The 22,509-nt window shown below is 38.5% G+C and overlaps 1 protein-coding gene across 1 annotated transcript in view; it reads left to right on the top strand.

Annotated features, from left to right (window-relative positions):
- Window positions 1-1,047: 1,047 nt before the first annotated feature.
- The window catches only part of LOC121854586 (serine-protein kinase ATM-like), a 134,334-nt gene continuing 112,872 nt past the window's right edge, over window positions 1,048-22,509 (top strand). Inside the window, exons 1-8 of the mRNA XM_042349271.1 lie at window positions 1,048-1,092; window positions 3,965-4,052; window positions 5,115-5,240; window positions 9,233-9,362; window positions 12,043-12,213; window positions 14,667-14,920; window positions 17,858-18,008; window positions 18,250-18,452. Of these exons, the coding sequence (XP_042205205.1) occupies window positions 3,987-4,052; window positions 5,115-5,240; window positions 9,233-9,362; window positions 12,043-12,213; window positions 14,667-14,920; window positions 17,858-18,008; window positions 18,250-18,452 (1,101 nt within the window). The 5' untranslated portion in view covers window positions 1,048-1,092; window positions 3,965-3,986. The remainder of the gene's footprint in view (window positions 1,093-3,964; window positions 4,053-5,114; window positions 5,241-9,232; window positions 9,363-12,042; window positions 12,214-14,666; window positions 14,921-17,857; window positions 18,009-18,249; window positions 18,453-22,509) is intronic.

Genomic DNA, 22,509 nt, shown 5'->3' with positions numbered 1-22,509 from the left:
AGAAAACACCACACCCAATCAAGCCGACCAAGTACTGAGAACCCATTGCCCAACCCAACACGCACCTGACGCTTGACCTGACGCTGGGTCCTGCCGCATCCGGGCGAGCTGCTGTTGCCTCCAACTTAAAACCAAAAATAACGCAAGCGGTGTTTAGCCACGGCACCTTTCTCTCCTTCTAAAATTCACTTCAATCCTCCCTTTATCCTTCCCCTGAACCTCCTTCCCCCCTGTCACTAGCATTTAAGTTAAGTCAAGCCAGGGAGGCCATTCTACTCTGACCTACTGGACCAACAAGACCTCTCTACAGCGCCTCACCAACCAGCTCCCTCAGAAAGCTCCTCGCCCAACAGGACCTCTGAGCAAACTACTCATCACCAAGTAACTCCTTAGCACTGCACTGTACAACAATATATATATACAGAAAACACATTGTGAGTTTCTGTTCTACCTCAATCCTGAGTGTGAGATATCTTACATGTACGTACGTTTGTGAGCCCATACAAGCTGCATTGTACATCTATTACAACATGTATACAGAGAGCACATTGTGAGTTTCCTTTCTCCATCCCATCCTGAGTGTGAACCAAACATCTCATACCCCACAACCTAATCCCAACATGGGACGGAATCCACACAAATTTGATACGAGAATTGTTCTCAATGGCAGTTATCACATTTCTTTTAATATCACATACAACTTTAGACATAGAACCTGACGGGCTCTTCATTGATTTCAAAGCACTTTGAGTGAAGTGCTGGTACTGTGCCATCGGTATTCCTGAAATGCTGTAAATTGTATGCAAATATTAAACAGTGAAAGCAAGGAGATTTTATTACAGTAGTAGGAGCCTCGAGCGACTAGAGAGGTATTAGGTAGTGCGTTTATTTATTATTTATATTCAAGAACTTAGAATATAAAAAATTATTTTGAAGTAATGTATTCTGTTCTTTTCTATAAGTGCAGCTATTTCTTACTGTAAACACTAGTTTATTATGCTACAAATTAGATTGTCATAGATTATGTTTTCGGATTGGCAACTGAGCCGGCCATCAAGGCCATGTGGCCCTGTCCCACTCAACTCACTCCAGGTAAACTAATGTGAAAATACATTATTAGATTTGAGAAAGAATATGTCCATGATTTAGAAAATATATTATCAACTGATTTAAATATGTTGGTTTGTAGATCTATGATTTAAAAAGAAATATTGACAAAGCTTAGTGTACAGATGGCGGTCTGTAGAGATGCTGTGTTGAGTTAGGCAGACAAGACAACGATTATGGTTGTCTCCTGAGAACTAGGCAGGATATGTTTGTTATAGTCTTGCCTGAGAGAAGCATACCTTAACATGTCAGTTCCCCATTTCGTATTAAAAGGTCAATTAAATATGAGTGGACCAATTAACAAGTAACATTGCTCTATACTAGTTCTGTAATGGGGTGACTGTTATCTATTATTTTACAAATAATTATATAAAGGAATAATTTATATTATTATAGCAACAACTATTTATTTACTTTAAATGTTGATGGTTTATATGTAGACTCACTCACTGTAGAGGGAGCTGTAAAACACATTGATTCATAATACTGTGTCTCATCTCTCCTACATAAACAGCCTTAAGGTATGAAGACACTAGACTCACTCACTGTAGAGGGAGCTGTAAAACACACAGGATTCATAATACTGTGTCTCATCTCTCCTACATAAACAGCCTTAAGGTATGAAGACACTAGACTCACTCACTGTAGAGGGAGCTGTAAAACACACAGGATTCATAATACTGTGTCTCATCTCTCCTACATAAACAGCCTTAAGGTATGAAGACACTAGACTCACTCACTGTAGAGGGAGCTGTAAAACACATTGATTCATAATACTGTGTCTCATCTCTCCTACATAAACAGCCTTAAGGTATGAAGACACTAGACTCACTCACTGTAGAGGGAGCTGTAAAACACACAGGATTCATAATACTGTGTCTCATCTCTCCTACATAAACAGCCTTAAGGTATGAAGACACTAGACTCACTCACTGTAGAGGGAGCTGTAAAACACACAGGATTCATAATACTGTGTCTCATCTCTCCTACATAAACAGCCTTAAGGTATGAAGACACTAGACTCACTCACTGTAGAGGGAGCTGTAAAACACATTGATTCATAATACTGTGCCTCATCTCTCCTACATAAACAGCCTTAAGGTATGAAGACACTAGACTCACTCACTGTAGAGGGAGCTGTAAAACACACAGGATTCATAATACTGTGCATCATCTCTCCTACATAAACAGCCTTAAGGTATGAAGACACTAGACTCACTCACTGTAGAGGGAGCTGTAAAACACACAGGATTCATAATACTGTGTCTCATCTCTCCTACATAAACAGCCTTAAGGTATGAAGACACCACAGTATTTGACGACGAGGATGGGATAACTTTGTATAGTAACATATAATAGTGACAGGTTGTGTAATTGGCACATTTAAAATGTATTGGCAATAATCTTGGTAAAGTGGAACAGATGGCTTACACCAGAAGGAGAAGTTCATTTCATTAATTTTGGGCAGTGGATAGTTTGGCGTAACGGCTAAGTTCCTACAAACGTTATTTTACTGTGAGTGTGCTCTGATTGGCTAAGTAATTTCTGTGTAATATGACTAGGGGTCCGCTCCCCGGCTAGGCCGGGAATCGAACCTGTGACATCTTGCTTGCCAGGCAAGAGCTACCTAACTTTCTCCTCCCGGCTAGGAAGTTAGGTAGTTCTTGCCTCGCAAGCAGGATGTCACTGGTTCGATTCACTGGCCGGCGGAAGTTGTTTGGACACTCTTCTTAGTCCCCCTGGTCCCTGTTCACCTAGCAGCAAAGTAGGTACTGCTGTAAATCGAAAGTTGCAAATTCGTATTCAGGGACAAGTTGTTGGAGCTTCCAATAACTTGCTTAGACATAAAAACCATTGACTCTTCAGGTTTCTACGCCCTCGACTCTTCAGGCTTCTACGCCCTTAACTCATGAGACGTAAGGCAAGCATGAACTTAGCATGCTTCCCTGTTGGGCGCTGTAATCGCTTCTGCGCTTCATCTTACACAAGAATGTGTGTGTGGGGGGTGCCCAATTAAAAACAAAAATTAGGTAAGGTTAGGTAGGTTTTGGTTGGTTAGGTCAGGTTTTATTAGGTTTTAGTAAATGTCGATTTTTATAATGCTGTGTGTGCTCCACCCTCGCTGCTGTGCTCCTCCCTCGCTGCTGTGTGCTCCTCCTCGCTGCTGTGTGCTCCTCCTCGGCTGCTGTGTGCTCCTCCTCGGCTGCTGTGTGCTCCTCCTTGGCTGCTGTGTGCTCCTCCTCTGCCGTTGTGAAGATGCTGATGCCGTCCCACTATGAACAAATGAATCCAGTGTTGACTGCTTGGTGCTACTCTTCTTCATCTCCTTATAGATCTCAGTGTAACAACCAAGACTGTCCTCAATGCTGTGTTGAACCTTGATGTTATGTGTATAAGGTCAACATTGTATATACAGTAAGCCTCTCTCAGTTCCTGTAAATTCAGTTGCCTCTGAAGATGTCTTGAATACAGACAAAAGCTAAGGTGCTCCAGTGTTTACTTAGTTGACCGAGAGTTAGCAGTGAAGAACACACGCGGTGGCCGCAGGACACAGACTGCGGATGTAAACAAACCCAGACGCACCAAGCGATGCGTGGTGCGTTTGGCGCTTGATTTAGCAAAAGAGTTCAGTAAATCGAGAGAATGTAACGGAAAGCTCGATTTAGCGGAACTTTTGATTTAACGAACAGGAGTGGCTTGAATTAGTTCATAAATCTAGAAAATACAGTACAGTATAGTATTGTATTTATAATACTTGTACAGGTATAAGTAGAATGGAAAAGTATTTTGATAAAGCTGTAATTAATTTTATTTTGTTTTACCGAGTTAGAAATTTCAAAGATTATCATTATTTCAGTTCCTGTACAGCTGCAGTAACAATGGCCCTGGAGGACATAAAACAGTGTTGCTTGCTGCTGGACTCCAATAGGGTCACAGACCGCAAGGTGAGGAACAGATGGAAGCTACATATAGCAAGCTTTATGTACATGGACTGTTGTCTTTATTGAAGTGTTGATACTGTAATCCTTAAATATATTTCATGCCTCCTATTGAAGTTAGGGAGAAATATAAATTGGTTCACTCTTTAATTTTCCAGGTGTTTGCCTTTCGAAATGTTATGTTTGGAGTATACAATCCCTCAAAAATTCTTTCAAGTAGCTTTATAAAGGTTTGTTTACATTAAAATACCCTGTACAGTCGACCCTCGTTAATTTGGACTAATAGGGGGGAAGGGTGTCCGTTTTAGCCGATTGTCCGAATTAACCGATTTAGGGGTTAATATTCCATTTTATTTCAAAGTCATTGTTTTCGTCACGATTTTATCCCACTTTCCACTGTAATACGTACGTAATTTCAGCAAAAATATTACATTTCCGTGAATGTATTATATCAAGCACAGTATGAATAGAATACCATTGTAATATAACAGTATTTTAACCGAAAACTACTAAAAAATCGAATAACATCTCAAGAACATCGGAAGGTTAGGTAAAGTCTTTTGTTTTCGTCATGTATTTTATCCTATTTTACATTGAAATACATCACGTTTCAGCAAAACTACTATTTATTTCCAAGAATATATTCATTCAGGCGCAGTTTAGGTAAAATATACGTGTGATGTAACAGTTTTTTAACTGAAAACGATTCGAAAAACACGTGCCCTCTAGCCCTGTTCAAGGAGAGGACTGGGAGAAGCTGTTTGGTGCTGCAGACGATGACAAGGAAAATGATTTGGATGAATTTTAATGAAAATATTCAGAAACATGGTATCGTAGTATTTATTCAAGTCAATTAGGATAGAATATTATTGTAATACAACAGTTTTTTAGCTGAAAACCAATCGAAAAGCGATTACGGTAACATCAAACACGGCTTAGGTTCGAGCAATTCAGATTTTCATGGTACGTATACGTATACAGGTGTAATAGATAATTTTCATTTAACAAAATATTAAGCAACGGTGTTTACGATGTATATTAATTTTATATCACTTCTCGACTCATCAGAAAGGGTGCGATCGGCTGCAGCATCTTTTAAATAATTCAAACATTGTTTCACATTTGGATACCAGGCCTAGTGACAGCTTCAACTGGGACCAAGTCTTCTTCAGTGTGAAGAAATACTTCCTCAAGGTTGGTGACGGTCAACACTGTATTAGTTTAGTTCAGCTTTTACACATTTTTAATAATAAATGGAGAGCTAGTTCACTTTTATACTGAAAATAGTTGTACAGTGACTGCACAATACATCTATAACTCTTAAAAGATGTACAACTTTTGATGATTACAGTGCAGTACAGTAAAGTATAGTACAGTGCAGTACAGTACTGTACAGTGTAGTGTAGTACAGTACTGTACAGTACAATGCAGTGTAGTACAGTACAGTACAGTACAGTGCAGTAAAGCACAGTGCAGTACAGTAAAGTACAGTAAAGTACAGTACAGTGCAGTACAGTACTGTACTGTACAGTGCAGTACAGTAAAGTGCAGTGCATTACAGTACAGTGCAATATAGTGCAGTACAGTGCAGTACAATACAGTACAGTGCAATACAGTTCAGTATAGTATAGTACAGTATTATACAGTTTAGTACAGTACAGTATAGCACAATATTATGCAGTATATTACAGTACAGTATAGTAGAGTACAGCATAGTACAATATAGTACAGTACAGTTTACTGGTAATGATTGGGTCCAAGTCAGTGCTAGAAAAACTTAGCACCTTATTTCTAAATCAGTACTATTCTGTACTCTACTGTACTGTACTCTATTGTACTGTACTTGGAACAAAAAGAGGTCTCTTGGAAAACATCTTGTATAACTCTGAAACTTCTCATAATAGCAATATTCTGCATACCTGTTCTGGTACCTAAGAGAACTTTTATTGTACTGTATAGTTTTGGGAAAGTTATGTCCATCTCCACAAGCTTGTTTATGACTTCTACATCAAAATTAATAATATTTTTGTGTGGTTTAGTGTAACAACCCACAAATGAATTGCAGTATAGTACATAAATTTGGCTAACAATCACTTAATTTTGAGAAATAGTAGACCCTTTGATATAGCACCTATAGTTTGACCAAAGCTATGAGAGAAAATTAGAGGTTCCGGTAAAGAGTCGCTGGTTAGGCTATAATTTTTATCACAAGCCAAGAGGCATATACAGTACAGTAATTGAAGCCAAATGCAACAATTCTTAGTTTGCATCGCCGTTTCAACTCCCATAATCCTTTAAGCTATCCGCCATCTTGTAGGTATAGACGCTATCATAAACAAACATGCGTACTCTGTAAACGTAAGTTCTACATAATGGTGAATTCATGTGTTGTCGGATGCCACAATACATCTAAGAAGAAAGACAAACCCTGATCATTCCTCACTTTTCCTGCTGTCAGTTATAATCAAGGAGATAAAACACAGGAATTGTCTACGAAGAGGAGGGATTTGTGGATTTCTTAGGTAAACAGAAAAGGGTGGTTGCCTTCCAAACATTTCAAGGTTTGTTCTGACCATTTCATTGAAGGTAGGCTACAGGCTTCTCCTGGACCGGCCATACAATTACAATGGGCACATTGTACTTCCCCACTTACCTTGACAATTAACCATGACTAATGGTGTGGCATTCACTCAAATGGCGAACTCTGCCGAACACTAGAATATTATCACCGAAGTTGGTACACTTCACTTCTTTAACCCATCCATAGATGAAAAAAAATTGTAAGCATCTAATGACTTGTATGCCCTGAGTTCATCAAGTGTATAAACACTTTTTTTTATAAATCGTGTAAGTTATAATGTCCATGTTCGCTATCGGTGGGAAAGTATCTGGGTTTATCGACCATCTTGATTTGGGAATTCTGTACGGGTCTTCATTGTCAACAAGTTTCAGTTTCTCCGAATGCCTTGTCTGTGACGATGTGTCTAAGGACTCGATGTATCCTTGTGTGTTTTCCTTATCACGACTCTCTTACTGGATAACATTGTAATATTGTATGTTGTAAAAGAAGCTCCAACAGTAAATAGTCGCGTCTAGTATGGCGTTGCATTATGGCAGTATGTGACGGCATGACAAAACTAAGAATTGATGGAAAGTATTTTGAAATAACTAGCCACTCTTGGCAACAAATCAAAGAACCAAACTGACATAATCCAAAATAAGGAGAGAGGCCAAGATTATGGAAAAATAAAAGCAGAGCAAAAAATATAAAAATTGAAGGTGGACAATATAGGAATGTACTGTACTGTATATGTGAGGGATGAATAAGTCCATGGGTTGAAATGTTACAGAGTGCTCAAATCTTACCATCACAAACCACCATGTGTAAATATTCTTGAGCCTGACAAAGGAAATCCAAGGGTCTTGAGCCAATAAAGGATTTGGAAGATATTAGAAAATTTATGATAGTACAGTAAACCCTCGATGACTTGGCATTTCATATAACTGCATGGATATGGTCTCGGAATGTATTAGTATAACTCGGGAAATGCCGAGATATATAAAATTATCTGGGAAAATCTCGTCATATTTGGCCACCTGCATCACCTACTATGCCTCTGTGTCACCTACCATGCCTCTGTGTCACCCAAGCCTACCCCATGCCTCTGTGTCACCTGCCACCTGCCCAGCCAGCCTCCACCCCATGCCTCTGTCACCCACCATGCCCCACCATGCACCTGCCTCTGTGTCACCTGCCTACCCCATGCCACCATGCACCACCATGCCCACCCACCACCTGCCACCCACCATGCCTCTGTGTCACCCACCATGCCCTGTGTCACCTTGCCCCACCCACCATGCCCACCATGCACCTACCATGCCTTGTGTCACCCACATGCCACCCACCATGCCCACCCCATGCCAGTCACCCACCATGCCTCTGTGTCACCCATGCATGCCCCACCTACCATGCCCCCTGTGTCACCCACCATGCCCCCTGGTCACCCACCATGCCTCTGTGTCACCACACCACCTTACACCCACTATAATGCCCATTCTTCACCACTATGCCTCTTGTCACCCACCATGCCCTGTGTCACCCACCATGCCTTGTGTCACCCACCATGCCCTTGTGCCTCCACCATGCCCTGTGTCACCCACCATGCCTCTGTGTCACCACCATGCCCTGTGTCACCCACCATGCCCCAGGTCACCCACTATGCCTCCTGTGTCACCCACCATGCTTTGTGTCACCCACCAATGCCTCTGTGTCACCTACCATACCTCTGTGTCACCTACCATGCCTCTGTGTCACCTACCATGCCTCTGTGTCACCTACCATGCCTCTGTCACCTACTATGCCTCTGTGTCACCTACCATGCCTTGTGTCACCTACTATAATGCCTCATTCTTCACCTGCAGTGCTGGTTAGGGTTACTTTTTTACATTTAGTAATTGCATGTAAACATATATGGGTCGATAATTTTTTATTGTTGTATTTTTGTAGGAGGAAAGTGCCTCGATAAGTCGGGATGCAGGATAACTCGGCAGGGCCAGAGCCCCGTCTGTGCAGAGTTATCGAGGGTTTACTCTATTGACATTTATTTCCAGTTTAGTTGGTCATCTATATTAATGTCAAAATAAATGAAGGTGTAATATGGCTAGATTGATTTTTTTATTTTGCCGCTTACAGCGGCTACTTTATTGTGCACCCCACACTCATCCTGTGAGCGGTAGCGCAAAAGGATTACAGAGGAGAGAATACAATGGGTCATAATAATTAACCCCCGTTGTCAGGATATTATGGCACTGAATGTTACACAGTATTTCAATTACGGTTAGAGGAGTGCATGTGTGTGTGTGTTTCTGGTGACATGGTTGATGATAATCCAATTCTGGAGAGTGTTTAGGATGCTCTGGAGGGTATTGTAATTTGGTGCCATTATTTTAATACCAATGGTGGATTCATCAACATGTCAGATGGAATAATTATCAGGGCTTCATGAATAGAGACATTCCATCACAGGGGGTTGTTGCAGGTAAGTAATTAAAAGGTGGAGATAACCCCTCAGAAGAACACGTCTTGGTGGCAGTTGATAGAGTAGTCTATAAGTTACTCATGATGTTTTAAGAATATGTTTTAGCTGTTATATTTTTTTGTGCTAAGGTCATTCATATCATTCTAGGAGTGCCAAAAACTTGAGGAAGAAGAAAGGAAAAAACCAGATGCTTCACAGACGATTCTTAAAAGCAGGGCCAATCAGAAATGTTGTGCTGCAGCTTTACCAAAGCTCGTTTTAAAAAAGTCTTCCCTAAGTGAGTAATAATAATTAACCCAACCAAATAACCACCAACACATTTTATTCTGATGAAAAGTGAGACCTACTGTTGTTTGCAATTTACTAAATGAAAAAAAAAAATATACAGTATATATATATACAGTATATATATATACAGTATATATATATATACAGTATATATATACAGTATATATATACAGTATATATATATATATATATATATATATATATATATATATATATATATATATATATATATATATATATATATATATATATATATCATGTAGATCCACAATGAAAACGTGGATAAGATAAATCTTGATAAAATCACACGGGAAAAGGGAAACAACGGAGCACCTTAGCTTTCGTCTTTATTCAAGACATCTTCAGAGGCAACTGGATTACATGGACAGAGAGAGGCTTAAATATACAGGGTGACCTTATTAAACATGAGGTCAGGTCATAATGATGTCATCCACTAATCCCCACACCAACACACACGTAGAGGAGCTTAAGAGAAGGGGGGTGACGTGACTAGTCAGGTCAGGTCAAAAATAAGGGACCCACTAAATAACTATCCTACATCTAGATCAAAGGTTTTCAAAGCATTTTTAACCTTGGGTCACTGACAAATAAATTTATGTAACATATTATCAGTTTTGAACTGACCATCACTAATGTTTATTGATTTTAATTCCTTAATCAAACTAGCTTCAACCAGAAGTCTTTCTGTTGACACAAGATGATTTGAATACTTCTAAGCTTTTTTCCCAAGTAATGGGATGATTATTATTCCCAACATGAACGAACAGGGCACTGCTTTCAGATGCTGTTCTGATATTGTACTTATGTTGTTTGATTCTGAGCTGCAGTGTTTTTCCTGTCTGTCCTACATAATTACAATTACATTTGCTACATGGAATATATTAAACACTTCCATTTACATTCAAACTTGGGCTATTTCTTATTAACATATTGGCAATGGTTGAGTGCCAGATAAACCACTGTTGACTTACATTCATTTAATAGCAAAATTTTCTGTATTGATTGACATTTAAAACCTAGCAGTCCTGGGGATTAAATTAGTTGTCCTATTTTTAATAATATGCCATTCAGCTGATAAGCCAAATAGTCCAGTTGCTGTGGTAAGATCTGTAAGTATTTTGTTGTGCTGATTGTGGCCTAATTTTCTCTTCTGAACCAAGAAAATTCAGGTGCTTTTCTGATTTATGGGGACTTGGATAATCTACTTTAAAGTTTGGCAGGTGCAAGAAAATTATTAATTCAGATAAAATATACACATTTTTTTATGGGATTAGCCTACCAGGGCACAGGTCAATGACCTACATTAGGGCCTGGGGATGAAAATATAATAATAATAATAATAATAATAATAATAATAATAATAATAATAATAATAATAATAATAATAATAATAATTAATAAACAATGAAAATTAATAAACAATAAAAATTTATGAAAAATTAAAAAACAATATTAAATAAAAATATAGTATAATAATAATAATAAGATAATAACAACAATAATAATAATAATAATAATAATAATACCAACAACAATGATATTAATAATAATAATAAAGGACCTTAAATAAGTAAAAAAAGAATGAAACAAAAAGATCTATGGTGATAAACAATGTATGTATGTTGTGTTGTCAATAGTAAGAGAAACAATTGAGACCCTGCAACTGTGTGTAATTGAGGCAGAAAGTCAGATCATCAACCTGGGACTTGGTCACATATGGCAGCTGGGTCTGTCACATTATGCTTCCAATATCTTCTCAGGCGGTAGTACTTCCCTGTTTGGTAGCTGCATACTATGTACCTATGGTTATCTGTAGAAAGAGGCTATTACAATACATACAGTATCTTGTTTCGTTACAGAGATAAAAAATTTCATTATCGGGAACACTTACAGGATCTTTGATTTATATGATCCCACACAACATAATTAACAATAAGGCAGATGCATAAAAAATGAGTTGCACCTCTGCACTAGCTAGTAGACGTCTACCTTAAGGGCTTCACACACAGGTACGGCTGACTGAACTTGCATTTTTGTAAACCAACTCACAGGTACAGGGGGTAGATGAGTAAGTTGACTTGGGGTAAGGTAGTAATGGTGGCGGGGACTGGTTAGAGGTGGTGCTAGAGCGCACAAGGATTTACAGTAATACTTATGGGTATTTTCGAGGTTTTACTAAATTTTTATTTGAGAGTAAGCTGCATCCCCACTTAACCATTTTTTGTGATAAATTTGTGTAACATTATTTTTGTTTAGGAACTCGACCCCCATCATTAAACCTGTACTGTGCTATAACCCCCATCATTAAACCTGTACTGTGCTATATATGGATGACTAAATAGAAGACTTTGTGATGTGGTTCACTTGTTGATAAATTAAAAAATATGGCTTAACTATTGTCAGTTTAACCTAATACTTAAATATGTTGATGGGGGACTATAAGGGAACAAGGAGACTCTAAATTACCTTTTGATTTATTTTTGAGGTCATTGAAAATTAAGTTGATTAGCAAAAAGTCGTGATTTTTAAACAAACACAGCCATAGTGGGAAATGTGTCATTATATTTTAATCATATTTTATAAATACTGGAATACTGTAGTTGTTTCTTTGTTGTTTTATAAAAATATTAAAAACAAATTTTCCCCAGAAACTCCACATGTGGCTGCTCACCATGTTTTAGACCTAGTACTGACAGTACTCAACAGAAGCCGACCCTATCTGCTTGAAAACTTTGCAGGAGACGTCATTCAAATTACACAAAACTATCTGTTACGTTTTCCTCAATATCATTTGGTGGTACCGGTGGAAAACTGGAAAGGTAAGAGAAAATGCTACAAGAGGTAAATCATGCCTACTGGCACTTCCAGATAGTATATTCATACACCAGTGCACACTAACTGTAGGATTTTATTGTGTGTATCCTGAGAATACCTCCTAAGATTTTAAGCTACTAATTTTTTTTTTTCCTGGGCTTTGGACCTAATATTTTATGGTCAGAAGAGGCATAGCTTTCACAAACACAGCTTAAAGTTTTTTTTTTTTTGCTGTATTGGATTAGGGGAGAAATATGCGAGTGTAATCTCTTTCGGGCAAGAATAATGTTAGTGACCTATATTCAAGGTAGGCTTGTTTAATGCTTCCTGAATAGAAAAGATGAAAATTTATAATTCTGTTAGACGATATGAATGCATTCTCTATCTTTAAAGAGTTATAACTTGTGAAAGGATGGAAGAGGTAAGATAACAATGATTTTCAGAAATGGAGGAGTGTGAGGAACAAAGGTGGGGAATGATGATGAACCGTGACTGAAGAGATTCTGGAATAAATATGGCTGGCTTGATAAGGAGTGACGTGTATTGTAACTGGGATTGAATGGAAGAAAATGAGAGTCATGAGTCTGGTTTTGATTAGGGCACTGGCCATAGCAATAGTAGTAGAAAGGAGACATTTGAGGCATGAACTGACATGATAGAGAGTGTTAAAGGAATTTGGTGTTCAAGTAATGATGAGGTAATTATCTTTTGCATTGTATTTTATCCAACAAAGGTGAGTAAGGTTGTGGTATTGAGCCCTTGTATGAGAGAATACTCCATGTTAGGCCAGGAGGTTTATGGTGAGGGATGACAAACACAAATAAAATATTAACGAGCCCAGTGAAGGAAGCTTTTGTGTGCACCCTGTAAAGAGTAACAGTAAATTTGGTAATATCAGGTTTAAAAAATAAAACAGTGGCATGTCCAAGACATTTTGGATGGGGTGGTCAAGGTGAGACACAGACCCGGTGTGGGGGGGCCAGGGCATATAAAATTTCAAATGAATGCCAGGCTATGGAATTGCGTAAATACAGCGGTTCATTGAATTTAATGCTTCAAGTTAGGTTTGTGCATCTTCCTATTGAAATAATTCATACATCAGTTTCAAAACTCATAACATTATCTATTTCCTTGTTTGAACTCAAGGCCAGGATGCTATAGGAGCACACAACACTAAAGTGTCTGCTATAACTATAACGTAAAATAGTACCAACTTAAGCCTGTTGGAGAATAAAGATAACTCAAGATGCTTCTGCTGTTCAATTTTCCACCTAATCATGTTTTCAGGGAAGAAAATATGCATTTTACCCATTCAAACAAGCCTATTTCTAACAAGTAATGTCCAAATGAGGTCACACCACAGTAACCTAATAATCATCTAAGAGTAATAAAGTTACATAGTAAGATAATAATCCACTTAACTCCATTTATTGAATATAATATGAAAGAAATATAAATTAAATTTTAATAATATAATGAACATTGTTCAAAATCACACCGTAATACAGTACATGAACACAAAAAAGAACATAGGTAAAGCTCAAAGCCACAACCCTCGTATTACAAAGCTATACTGTACACCTTGAGAACAACCTGTTGTCATGCTGGATAGTGAGAGCATTTTAATAAACTTGTCCATGTCTAATGACTTAACTCTTCTAGCCTCAATGTTGAGAACACTCAGGTTACTCAGTCTGCTGTCTGCCATAGTTGTGTGTTAACGGCTCTTTATGAGTTTAAGAGCTGAGAAGCTGCGCTCACAGGTAGCGCTGTTTACTGGGAGAGCCAAGGCAATCCTGCACAGATGAAACAGTTCATTAAAGACCTCTTTGTAGGGCTCTAGGAGCACCGTTAGCTCTAATACACTGGACAGCTTCTGCATTCCACTTTGAGCTTTCCTTTCCAAAATCCTCTTTCCTTGGTGCAGCTCATTGCTGAGATCTTCAACTTCACTCTCATAGATCTCTGTTAAGCAAAATACAGCTTCCTCCTCCAAGAAACTCTTGCTCTTCAGGTCTTATCACCATACGCATCTCACCACTTTGAGTGGGGGGCCACTCAGATTTCAGGGGGGGCTGTGGCCACCCCTTGGACATGCCACTGAATAGCAACATAATATTCTTTTTGTCATTTCAAGTTCATTATTGGTAAGCACAAGTCTGAACTAAGTAGATGATGTGATTTCAACAAGTTTTGGGATGATGGTTGAAATTTCTTTAGAAAACTGATTGTTAAGGCAACAAATATATGTGGACCCAGGATTCAGAAAGTTGATAAAGAATAACGTATTCGTCACCACAAGTGAGACCATTGACAATTTTGGCCTTGATGGATCACTTTAAGATTAGCCCCCCCCCACCCCCTTCCCAAGATACTGTAGTTTGAGGGTGGTTAAACTTTAGGCTTTAAGTTATCAAATAAACTAAAAAAAAAAATTAATGAATATTTATCTCCACAGATCTAATGAGAACATGCATATGGGTGTATGATAATAACCTCCCCAGTACTGATGCTCGGACCACTGTCAGTGTTATGGAAGGTATTATAAAGTGTTGTAAAATGAGAGGAATTCAACACCAAGATTTTGTCCCAACTAAAGTCTTAAGACCTATGCCATCATTTCTCAAGAGGGCTCTGGCAAACAAAAAATTGACATCTCATCATAATCTTCAGTCCAGTTTACTTAAACTTCTGCTCACATTTACTAAGGCTGTAAGTTTTTATATTTATTTGCCTTATGTATTTATTTATTTAATTTTATTATTCCCCCACATTTTATGCTTTCTGCTGCTGTTATGCTGTGTGGCTGAAATTAAGAATACACATGCATACAGACACTCCCTGCATTTGTTGTCATTCAATCTTATTGCCATAGTAGATATTTATGTTCTGCATATGGGATGAAAAATGTAGAGAACAAAAAATACAGAAATAAAAAAGAAATTTAAATGCAGTATAGTCTGCATTTACGCGGTCAATTGAACCCGTGGAGATCCGCGTAAAAAGAGAAACGCGTAAACGAAATAACAGAACATATGGGATTAATTGAAATAGAGACTGGGCCGACCCCCAAACTCCACTTTTTCCGACACAATACGTACGTTGTAGTAAAAATAGTATCTTGATTTATGATGGTATGCACACACACATACTATAGAAGAGAAATATCAATAATATTAGGTTTTTTAACACTTACGTTAGTAGAAAAGCTGGGTCGGCACACGTGGATGGTGGCTGGTTCCGAGGCAGAGGGCAGATTAGTTGCCCTCCGGTGAATCACTTTCACTTCACTACTCGCAGAGGTTTGCAGGACCTCCCAGACAAACCTCTCAAAGTCCATATCTTCACTGTCAGTATCACTATCACTATCACTGACTTGTGCTGGCTGTGGTTGTGGTGGGTTACGGGCAAGGAAGTCCTCAATACTACTTTGACGACTAGCATTGATGTTGTCGAGATAGATCTGGATATACGGCTCCATAACTTTCGTCAGAAGGTGGTTAGACACTTCATACCGATGCTTGTCTGGGTCGTTGTCAAGGATGAGCTTAATTTTCTCCCCTAACTCGATGATTTCCTTCACATTATCATGGCTTGGTCCAGGTAATTCAATGTTTTTCTCTGGTGGTGGGGGTCCCGCGGAAGCCATTGTGAGTTGTGAGGGGAATAGCAGGCACAAGAGAGAACTGTATACGCGGACTGAGAACAATGAGACAGGCCCTGCTAGGTCAGCGACTTCTACCCTCTGGTGGCAGGGCACATCATGTTACATTAGACCAATCACAGCTTGCGGCGGAGAGAATACGTGGGTGGTAAGGATGCGTGGCCCAATCACAGTCCGATACGTCACATGACATCAGCGATAACGTAAGAGCGGCCTAATGCGCACCACTCACCTCGCCGCTTCCCGTGTATGGTCGAGAATGGACCGCTTGAATAAAAAATGGAGTGGAGTGTCTGGATCTCCAGCCTCTCTCCGCGTAAATGACCAAATTTACCTCGTAATTAAAGCATTTACATTCTGGCAAAGCACCGCGTAAATGACCAAACGCATTAACCAAAACCGCGTAAATCCAGACCATACTGTACAAAATAAGTATTGGAAAGAACAGTACAGAGTTTACTCAGGTGGTTTAGACACCATTAGAGAATGATGAGTGAAAGATTGGTGAATAAAATGTATTATACAGAGGTGGACGGTAGGAGGGAGACAGGAAGACAAAAATGGGAATGGAAAGATGAGGTAAAGGACTAATATAGAAGCTATGGATGGACATCCAAGAAGCAATATTATGTGTTAATGACCAGAGCTTTCATTAAAATATTTTGGGGGCTGGATGAGCTGCTGATGCTAAGTTGTGTGAAGCAACAGACAACACTGGTGCTTTGTTTGATATTTTAATAAAAAAACTAATAATTTTCTCATGCTATGAATGATTCAGTGTTAAGGATTTCCAGTTATTTTCATAAAAAAATAACTATTGGTAAAGGCTTATAAATTTACTAGAAAAGTTTTGAACAAAAAATTATTTTAATTCAAATTTTGTTCTCATAGTGAAGGCCCAAGGAAAACCTTCTTATAATGATTACTTGTGATTATGAAGATATTCACAGCAGGGAGTGACTGGGGAGAGGTGTAAATGTTAGGGCATGTGAATGCTCAAATACGGCTCAAACAGTAATTCACCTCGGCTGGCTTCTGTGAGTCAGAAACCTGCATAAGTTGGACAAGCTCTGACTTAGGGGGGTTCTTGGGGTGGCAGTTGGGAGAGGAGTCAGTTTCCACATGTGCATTCAGGATTTTTCTGTATTTAGTGTTTCACTGGTGTATTATTATGGCCTCTAAAGAAAGAAAAAGTAAAACAACACCACTGAGGATCTCTGGGAGAAAAGGTGTTCAGAACTTACCAAGGAGACAGGCTGCCCGGCCTCAATGTTTGCCATAGCAATGCAGCTATGCTGCCTCCACCTACTCATAACAATGGTGCTCCCACACACTACTGATCCTCCCTTCCCTGCTCAGTGTGCCAACTCTGGCACATGAAGAAATGTTTATTCCCTTTATATTTTTTAACCTTATGATTATTATTTTTTTTGTTGCTCATTCTGTATGTAGGATTGTGTGTGCAGATAACTGAAAAAAATATGAATATCTAACTGAAATTAAGTATAAAATAATAATAACATAACATATAACCTACAGGTGGGGAACAGTTGAAAATTTCCCAGCGATGTAAACAGATGCAAACAAATGAAAAGTATCTGTAAATATTCATTGTTATCAGGTATTTGTATATTTAATGTGACATAAATATTGAATGAGGTTCTGTTCTTCATGTAACATCATAAAGAATGAATCTAGGGGTATGGTAGTCAAGGATAAAGCACGTACTGTACCGGGTAGCTCTCGTTCACCGAGTATATATGGTAGTAATGAGACGGGGAATATTTGGCGGGTATATGAAGGGAGGTAGACAGTTAAAGATGTAGGCTTACTTTTGTCATACCTTCACAAACTCTTACACTTGACTTGAAAATGTTCTTATTGAGGGTAACTTATTAAAGGATAAAAGAAAATTTTTAATTTAAAACTTCTTTAAAATATTTAGATTAATTTCATATTTGTAAACATGTATGTTTGTTCTTCAGATGGGAAGTGAATGGCGATATTTGGTGTGTAGTGTTGGTGAAGAGACACTGAATTCAGTATTAACCATGTGGGAGAGTTGTCCTTCTGCTCGTCAGACGCACTGGCTTGAGTATATCAACCTGCAGATACTAATACACTGTCCACAAAAGGGTAAGTTTACAATGATGTTATATTCTTCTCAATGAGAGTTCATTCATGAAATAAGCTAAATATTGGTCGTGAAGGAAACACCACTAAGAGATGGAACTTTATTCATGATGTTTCATCACAAGACTTTTTCAAAGGGATGAACCCAAAATACAGGTTACTGCTATTTATACCAAGAATTAGGATCTTGGTGGTGGGGAGAGCTATGTCACATAAGTAATATGTTAAAAAAAATTATTTTCAGATGGCAAGATGAGTGAAGAAAGCACTTTCATTCATGATTCTCCTAGATGGCAGCAGTGTCTGCACCACATCTATCAACTTCTAGTTGATCACTTAGATGAGATAGCACTGAAGAACAAAGTTACTCAAGGTTCTAGTTTAAATGCTAAACCTTACACCATACCTCCACTTCTGGTAACATTAATAGCAAGACTCTGTCACAAGGTAATTAGTGTGAACAATTACTCTCACTTTTATCTTGAGTGTATCATGTAGTTTGAGCCATGACCACCCAAGCTCACCATCTGGGTTAGTGTCATTGTCATCCATACTATCATTTTATCTTTGCTCTCAGGGCTAACATGCATTATATTTTTTACACTTAGCCCACCCGGTCACAGGTCACTAACCCACATGAGGGCCTGGGGGGCAAAAATGTGATGATAATAATAATAATAATAATAATAATAATAATAACGAACACAATTCGTTCCACAGAGTCGTTCATTAACCGAAAATTTCATTAACCGAATCCATTGTTTCAATGAGATATTGGGTAATTGGTTCCAGCTCACCGAAAAGTATATACAAAGTAAAAAAAATGCAGTAAAGTACACTTACTTTGAGGTGTGTATGTAGAAGGTTCCTGGTTGATGATGATGATGGGAATTAGAAGTGGGGGTGGAGGAGAAGGGAGAAGAGAAGGAAGTGGGGATGGAGGAGAAATCACCTTTCAGGGGACCCATGTGTAAAGGCCTGGGACTTAGGGATATGAACCCCTTGCCAGCCTAATAAGGATCTTATTAAAGGAAAGTTAAGAACCATGGTTTTCTGAGGGATAACAGACAACCGTTCGAGATAGACATTTCTTTACTATGAAAATAACACAAAACTCTGACACCACTCACACAAACATCAAATAACAATTACAGGAGTCAAACGATTACGGGAGTCAACAATTACCCGGTAATGGGGTCAACATTTAAGGGAATCAAACAATTACGGGAGTCAAACAATGAACAGATATTTCCTACGGCGACGGCCCTGTGGAAGGTTTTGGAAAGCAGTGATCCACTCTCGGGGAAGGTCAAGTCAGCTTCCTCATTTGGCGCCAGCGGGCGATGTCTCGCTACACAGGAGAGACACCGTGGCACAGACGGTGTGGAGGAAGTGGCTATGATGTGGCAGCCGCGGTAGTAGCTGGGATAGGTGTCCGGAGATTGACAGTCGATTTGTGAAGGTCTGGGTAAACAGCCTACGAGTCCAGGACCTGTGATGAGATCACAACCAGAATTTGAACAAACAGCGGGGTGCAAGTACAGCTGTGACTGACGGCTGGGTAGTGTCTGATCTGTGTGTCGAGGCAGCAGTCACGTTCCCACCTCCGTCTACCCTCCCAAGTGGGGGACGCGAACAAGCAAACGAGCGGCGGCAACCATCCTGCTCATAACAGCCCTGACACCATGCTTAATGCCTCATTTCACCAATAAAATTTTAAGTTCATTAGGTGTAATTCAAGATTATTTTATTTAAATCAACACTGCACTGTGCTATATATTATCAATATGTTAACTAAAGTTCAGAATGACCAATAATTTCAATGAAAAATGCAAAAATATTCAAGACACCAACAAAATAGATGCTCACTCCACTGTTTTCAAAGCTCAACTGACGCCTTGTGGCCGACTCAAGCATCTGATGGGAGCAGAAAAAACTAGTTTCCTCTACTGCATATATTATCAATATGTTAAATAAATGTTAAAATTACTAATAATTTTAATATAAAAAATGCAAAAATATTATAGAGCACAACTTTCTTTATATTTACTCAACTGGAAACGAATGTAAACATAGAACAGATTACTGAATTGGCAGACTAGCCCATCAGCTGATCAGCTGATGTTCACAACCAAACATGTTGTTCGTAAGGATTTTGTTAATAAAATTTTTGTTCGTTAACCGAATAATAATAATAATAATAATAATAATAATAATAATAATAATAATAATAATAATAATAATAATAATAATAGAGAACCTTAAAGAAATACAAAAATTAAACAAATATATTAAAAGTGATAAATAATATATGTACAGTATGTTGTGTTGTCAATAGTAAGAGAAACAATTGAGACCCTGCAAGTGTGTGTAAATGCTAAACAATGCTCCAAATTAAATACCGGTAAGTACATTTACAACCTCCAGCACTCTTCCTTGTTTACATTTTACTGATGTAATACTTTACTTTCAAACACTACTATACTATTGCTCAATCCAACATTTTACTTTGAACTTTTTTACATTGCAAATTTTATCCCAATAAGGTACAGTGAAACTCACATAAGGTAATACTGTAGCTGTCTCCTTGCAGTGTAAGACCGTGACTGTTTAAGACCATGACTGCTTCCTGGCCATGTACATTATGTTATAAAAAAATTGACCTATGATCACTGAGTTAAATTGAAGAATCTGTGGGTGAGAGAAACACTAACATGGTGTTTGATAGTACAGTAGAATCCCAGTTATCCAGGATCCAGGCAACCATAGATTCAACTCACCAGCACCAAAATGAAACAATAATAAAAATAAAAATTCCTCCTAAATCAGCGAGTATCATAAGTTTGAATACCACTTACAATGGGTTTATTACGTATTACCCAGGTCCTGACGTTAGTCAATTCAGTGTTCATAGTTCTCATCAAGGAATGGAGGTCTGAGTTGCTGGCATAGAGATTACTGTCGTCTGCAAATAAGTTGTATTTTATGAGTGAGCTGGCGTGGACTATATCGCTTATGTACAACAAAAACAGTACTGGACCGAGAATGGAACCTTGGGGGATGCCATACAAGATTGGCAAGGAGTCAGATTGGTGATTATTATAGCAGACAGACTGCATCCTGTTGGACAGATATGAGGTAAACCAATTGTGGGACAGGTCCCTAATGCTGTAATGTTCAAGCTTTGAAAGGAGCATGGTATGGTTGAAGGCTTTAGAGAGGTCCAAGAAAATACTGACTGTGAACTAACTGTCATCAAAGGAATTTAAGATGTCATTAGTAAAGGACGCAGAGCACTCTCAGTCGACCTTCTAGTTCTAAATCCAAACTGGGAGTTTGTAAAGAGGTCATTGGCATTGCAAAAGGAATTTAGTCAACTACATGCTAGCTTCTCCAGTATTTTACTCAAGGCTGGGAGGACTGATATGGGATGGTAATTCTTGAAGAGACCTTTGTCCCCAAATTTTTTATATGCTGGGTGAACTTTAGCAATTTTCAGTTTATTAGGAAAGACACCACTAGTGAAGGAGGAGTTACAAATGTGTAGGAGAACAGGTAGCAATAAGTGGGCTACTTTCTTAATGATGCTCATTGGTATATTGTCTTCGCCTGCTGCTGCATCTTTGGACATTTTTATGATGGCCAGTAATTCATCAGCTGTGACTGGGGCTAAGAACAGCTCATTTTGCTGTCTGTTTGGCAGGTAGGCTCTAAATTGCTCATGATGATCAGGGATGTTCTCTAAGATTTTTGCCAACATTAATTACATATTCATTGAAGTGGTTGGCAATGAGGGAGGGTTCTATTACAACTGAATCATTTATCATAAAAGCTGAGTGGGGGGGGCCAAAGGCCGAGTGTTCCTGTTCTGAATAGAATCTATGACATTCCAGGTTTTCTTACCGTCGTCTGATGCTGACTGGAGCTTATTTATATAATACTGTAGTTACGTCTGGCATTTCTAACTGCTTGAGTTACTCTATTTCTGATACTTCGGTAAGCATCGCCGAAAGTTATGGGTCTTTTTGCAAATTTCCTTTGGAGTTTGTGTTTTTCTTTTATCATTATCTTAATTTTGCTTGTGATATATGGTTTGGAAATGGATACAGTTTTCACTGACTTAGTCTTGAGCGGGAAGCATTTATCAAAGTAAACATTGAAGATGCAAGAGAAGTTGCAGCTGTTCACGTTAGGGTTGTCGGAGGAATAGACAAAATCCCAGTTAGCATTCATTAGGTTGTTTTAAAAAAGGAGCATGTTGTCGGTGCAGTAGGCTCTGTATTGTATTGAGACTACTAGACCTTTCAGGTCTTGTGGCTGTTACATGGCAAAAACTGGGGAGTGATCTGAGATATTGTTATAAATAATTCTACTTGCAAGATTGTTTGGAGTGTTGTTAGTCCAGATATGATTTATCACAGTGGCAGAGGTGGCAGTTACTCTAGTGGGTTTGGTTATAGTGTTGAAGAAGAGTTTAGAATGACGGATAGCAAGAAGGTCTAAT

Source organism: Homarus americanus, unplaced genomic scaffold, assembly GCF_018991925.1.
Source record: "Homarus americanus isolate GMGI-L3 unplaced genomic scaffold, GMGI_Hamer_2.0 scaffold54302, whole genome shotgun sequence".
Classification (NCBI taxonomy): Eukaryota; Metazoa; Arthropoda; class Malacostraca; order Decapoda; family Nephropidae; genus Homarus; species Homarus americanus.
Note: the sequence above shows the minus strand (reverse complement) of the source record. Positions and strands in the feature narration are given on the sequence as shown.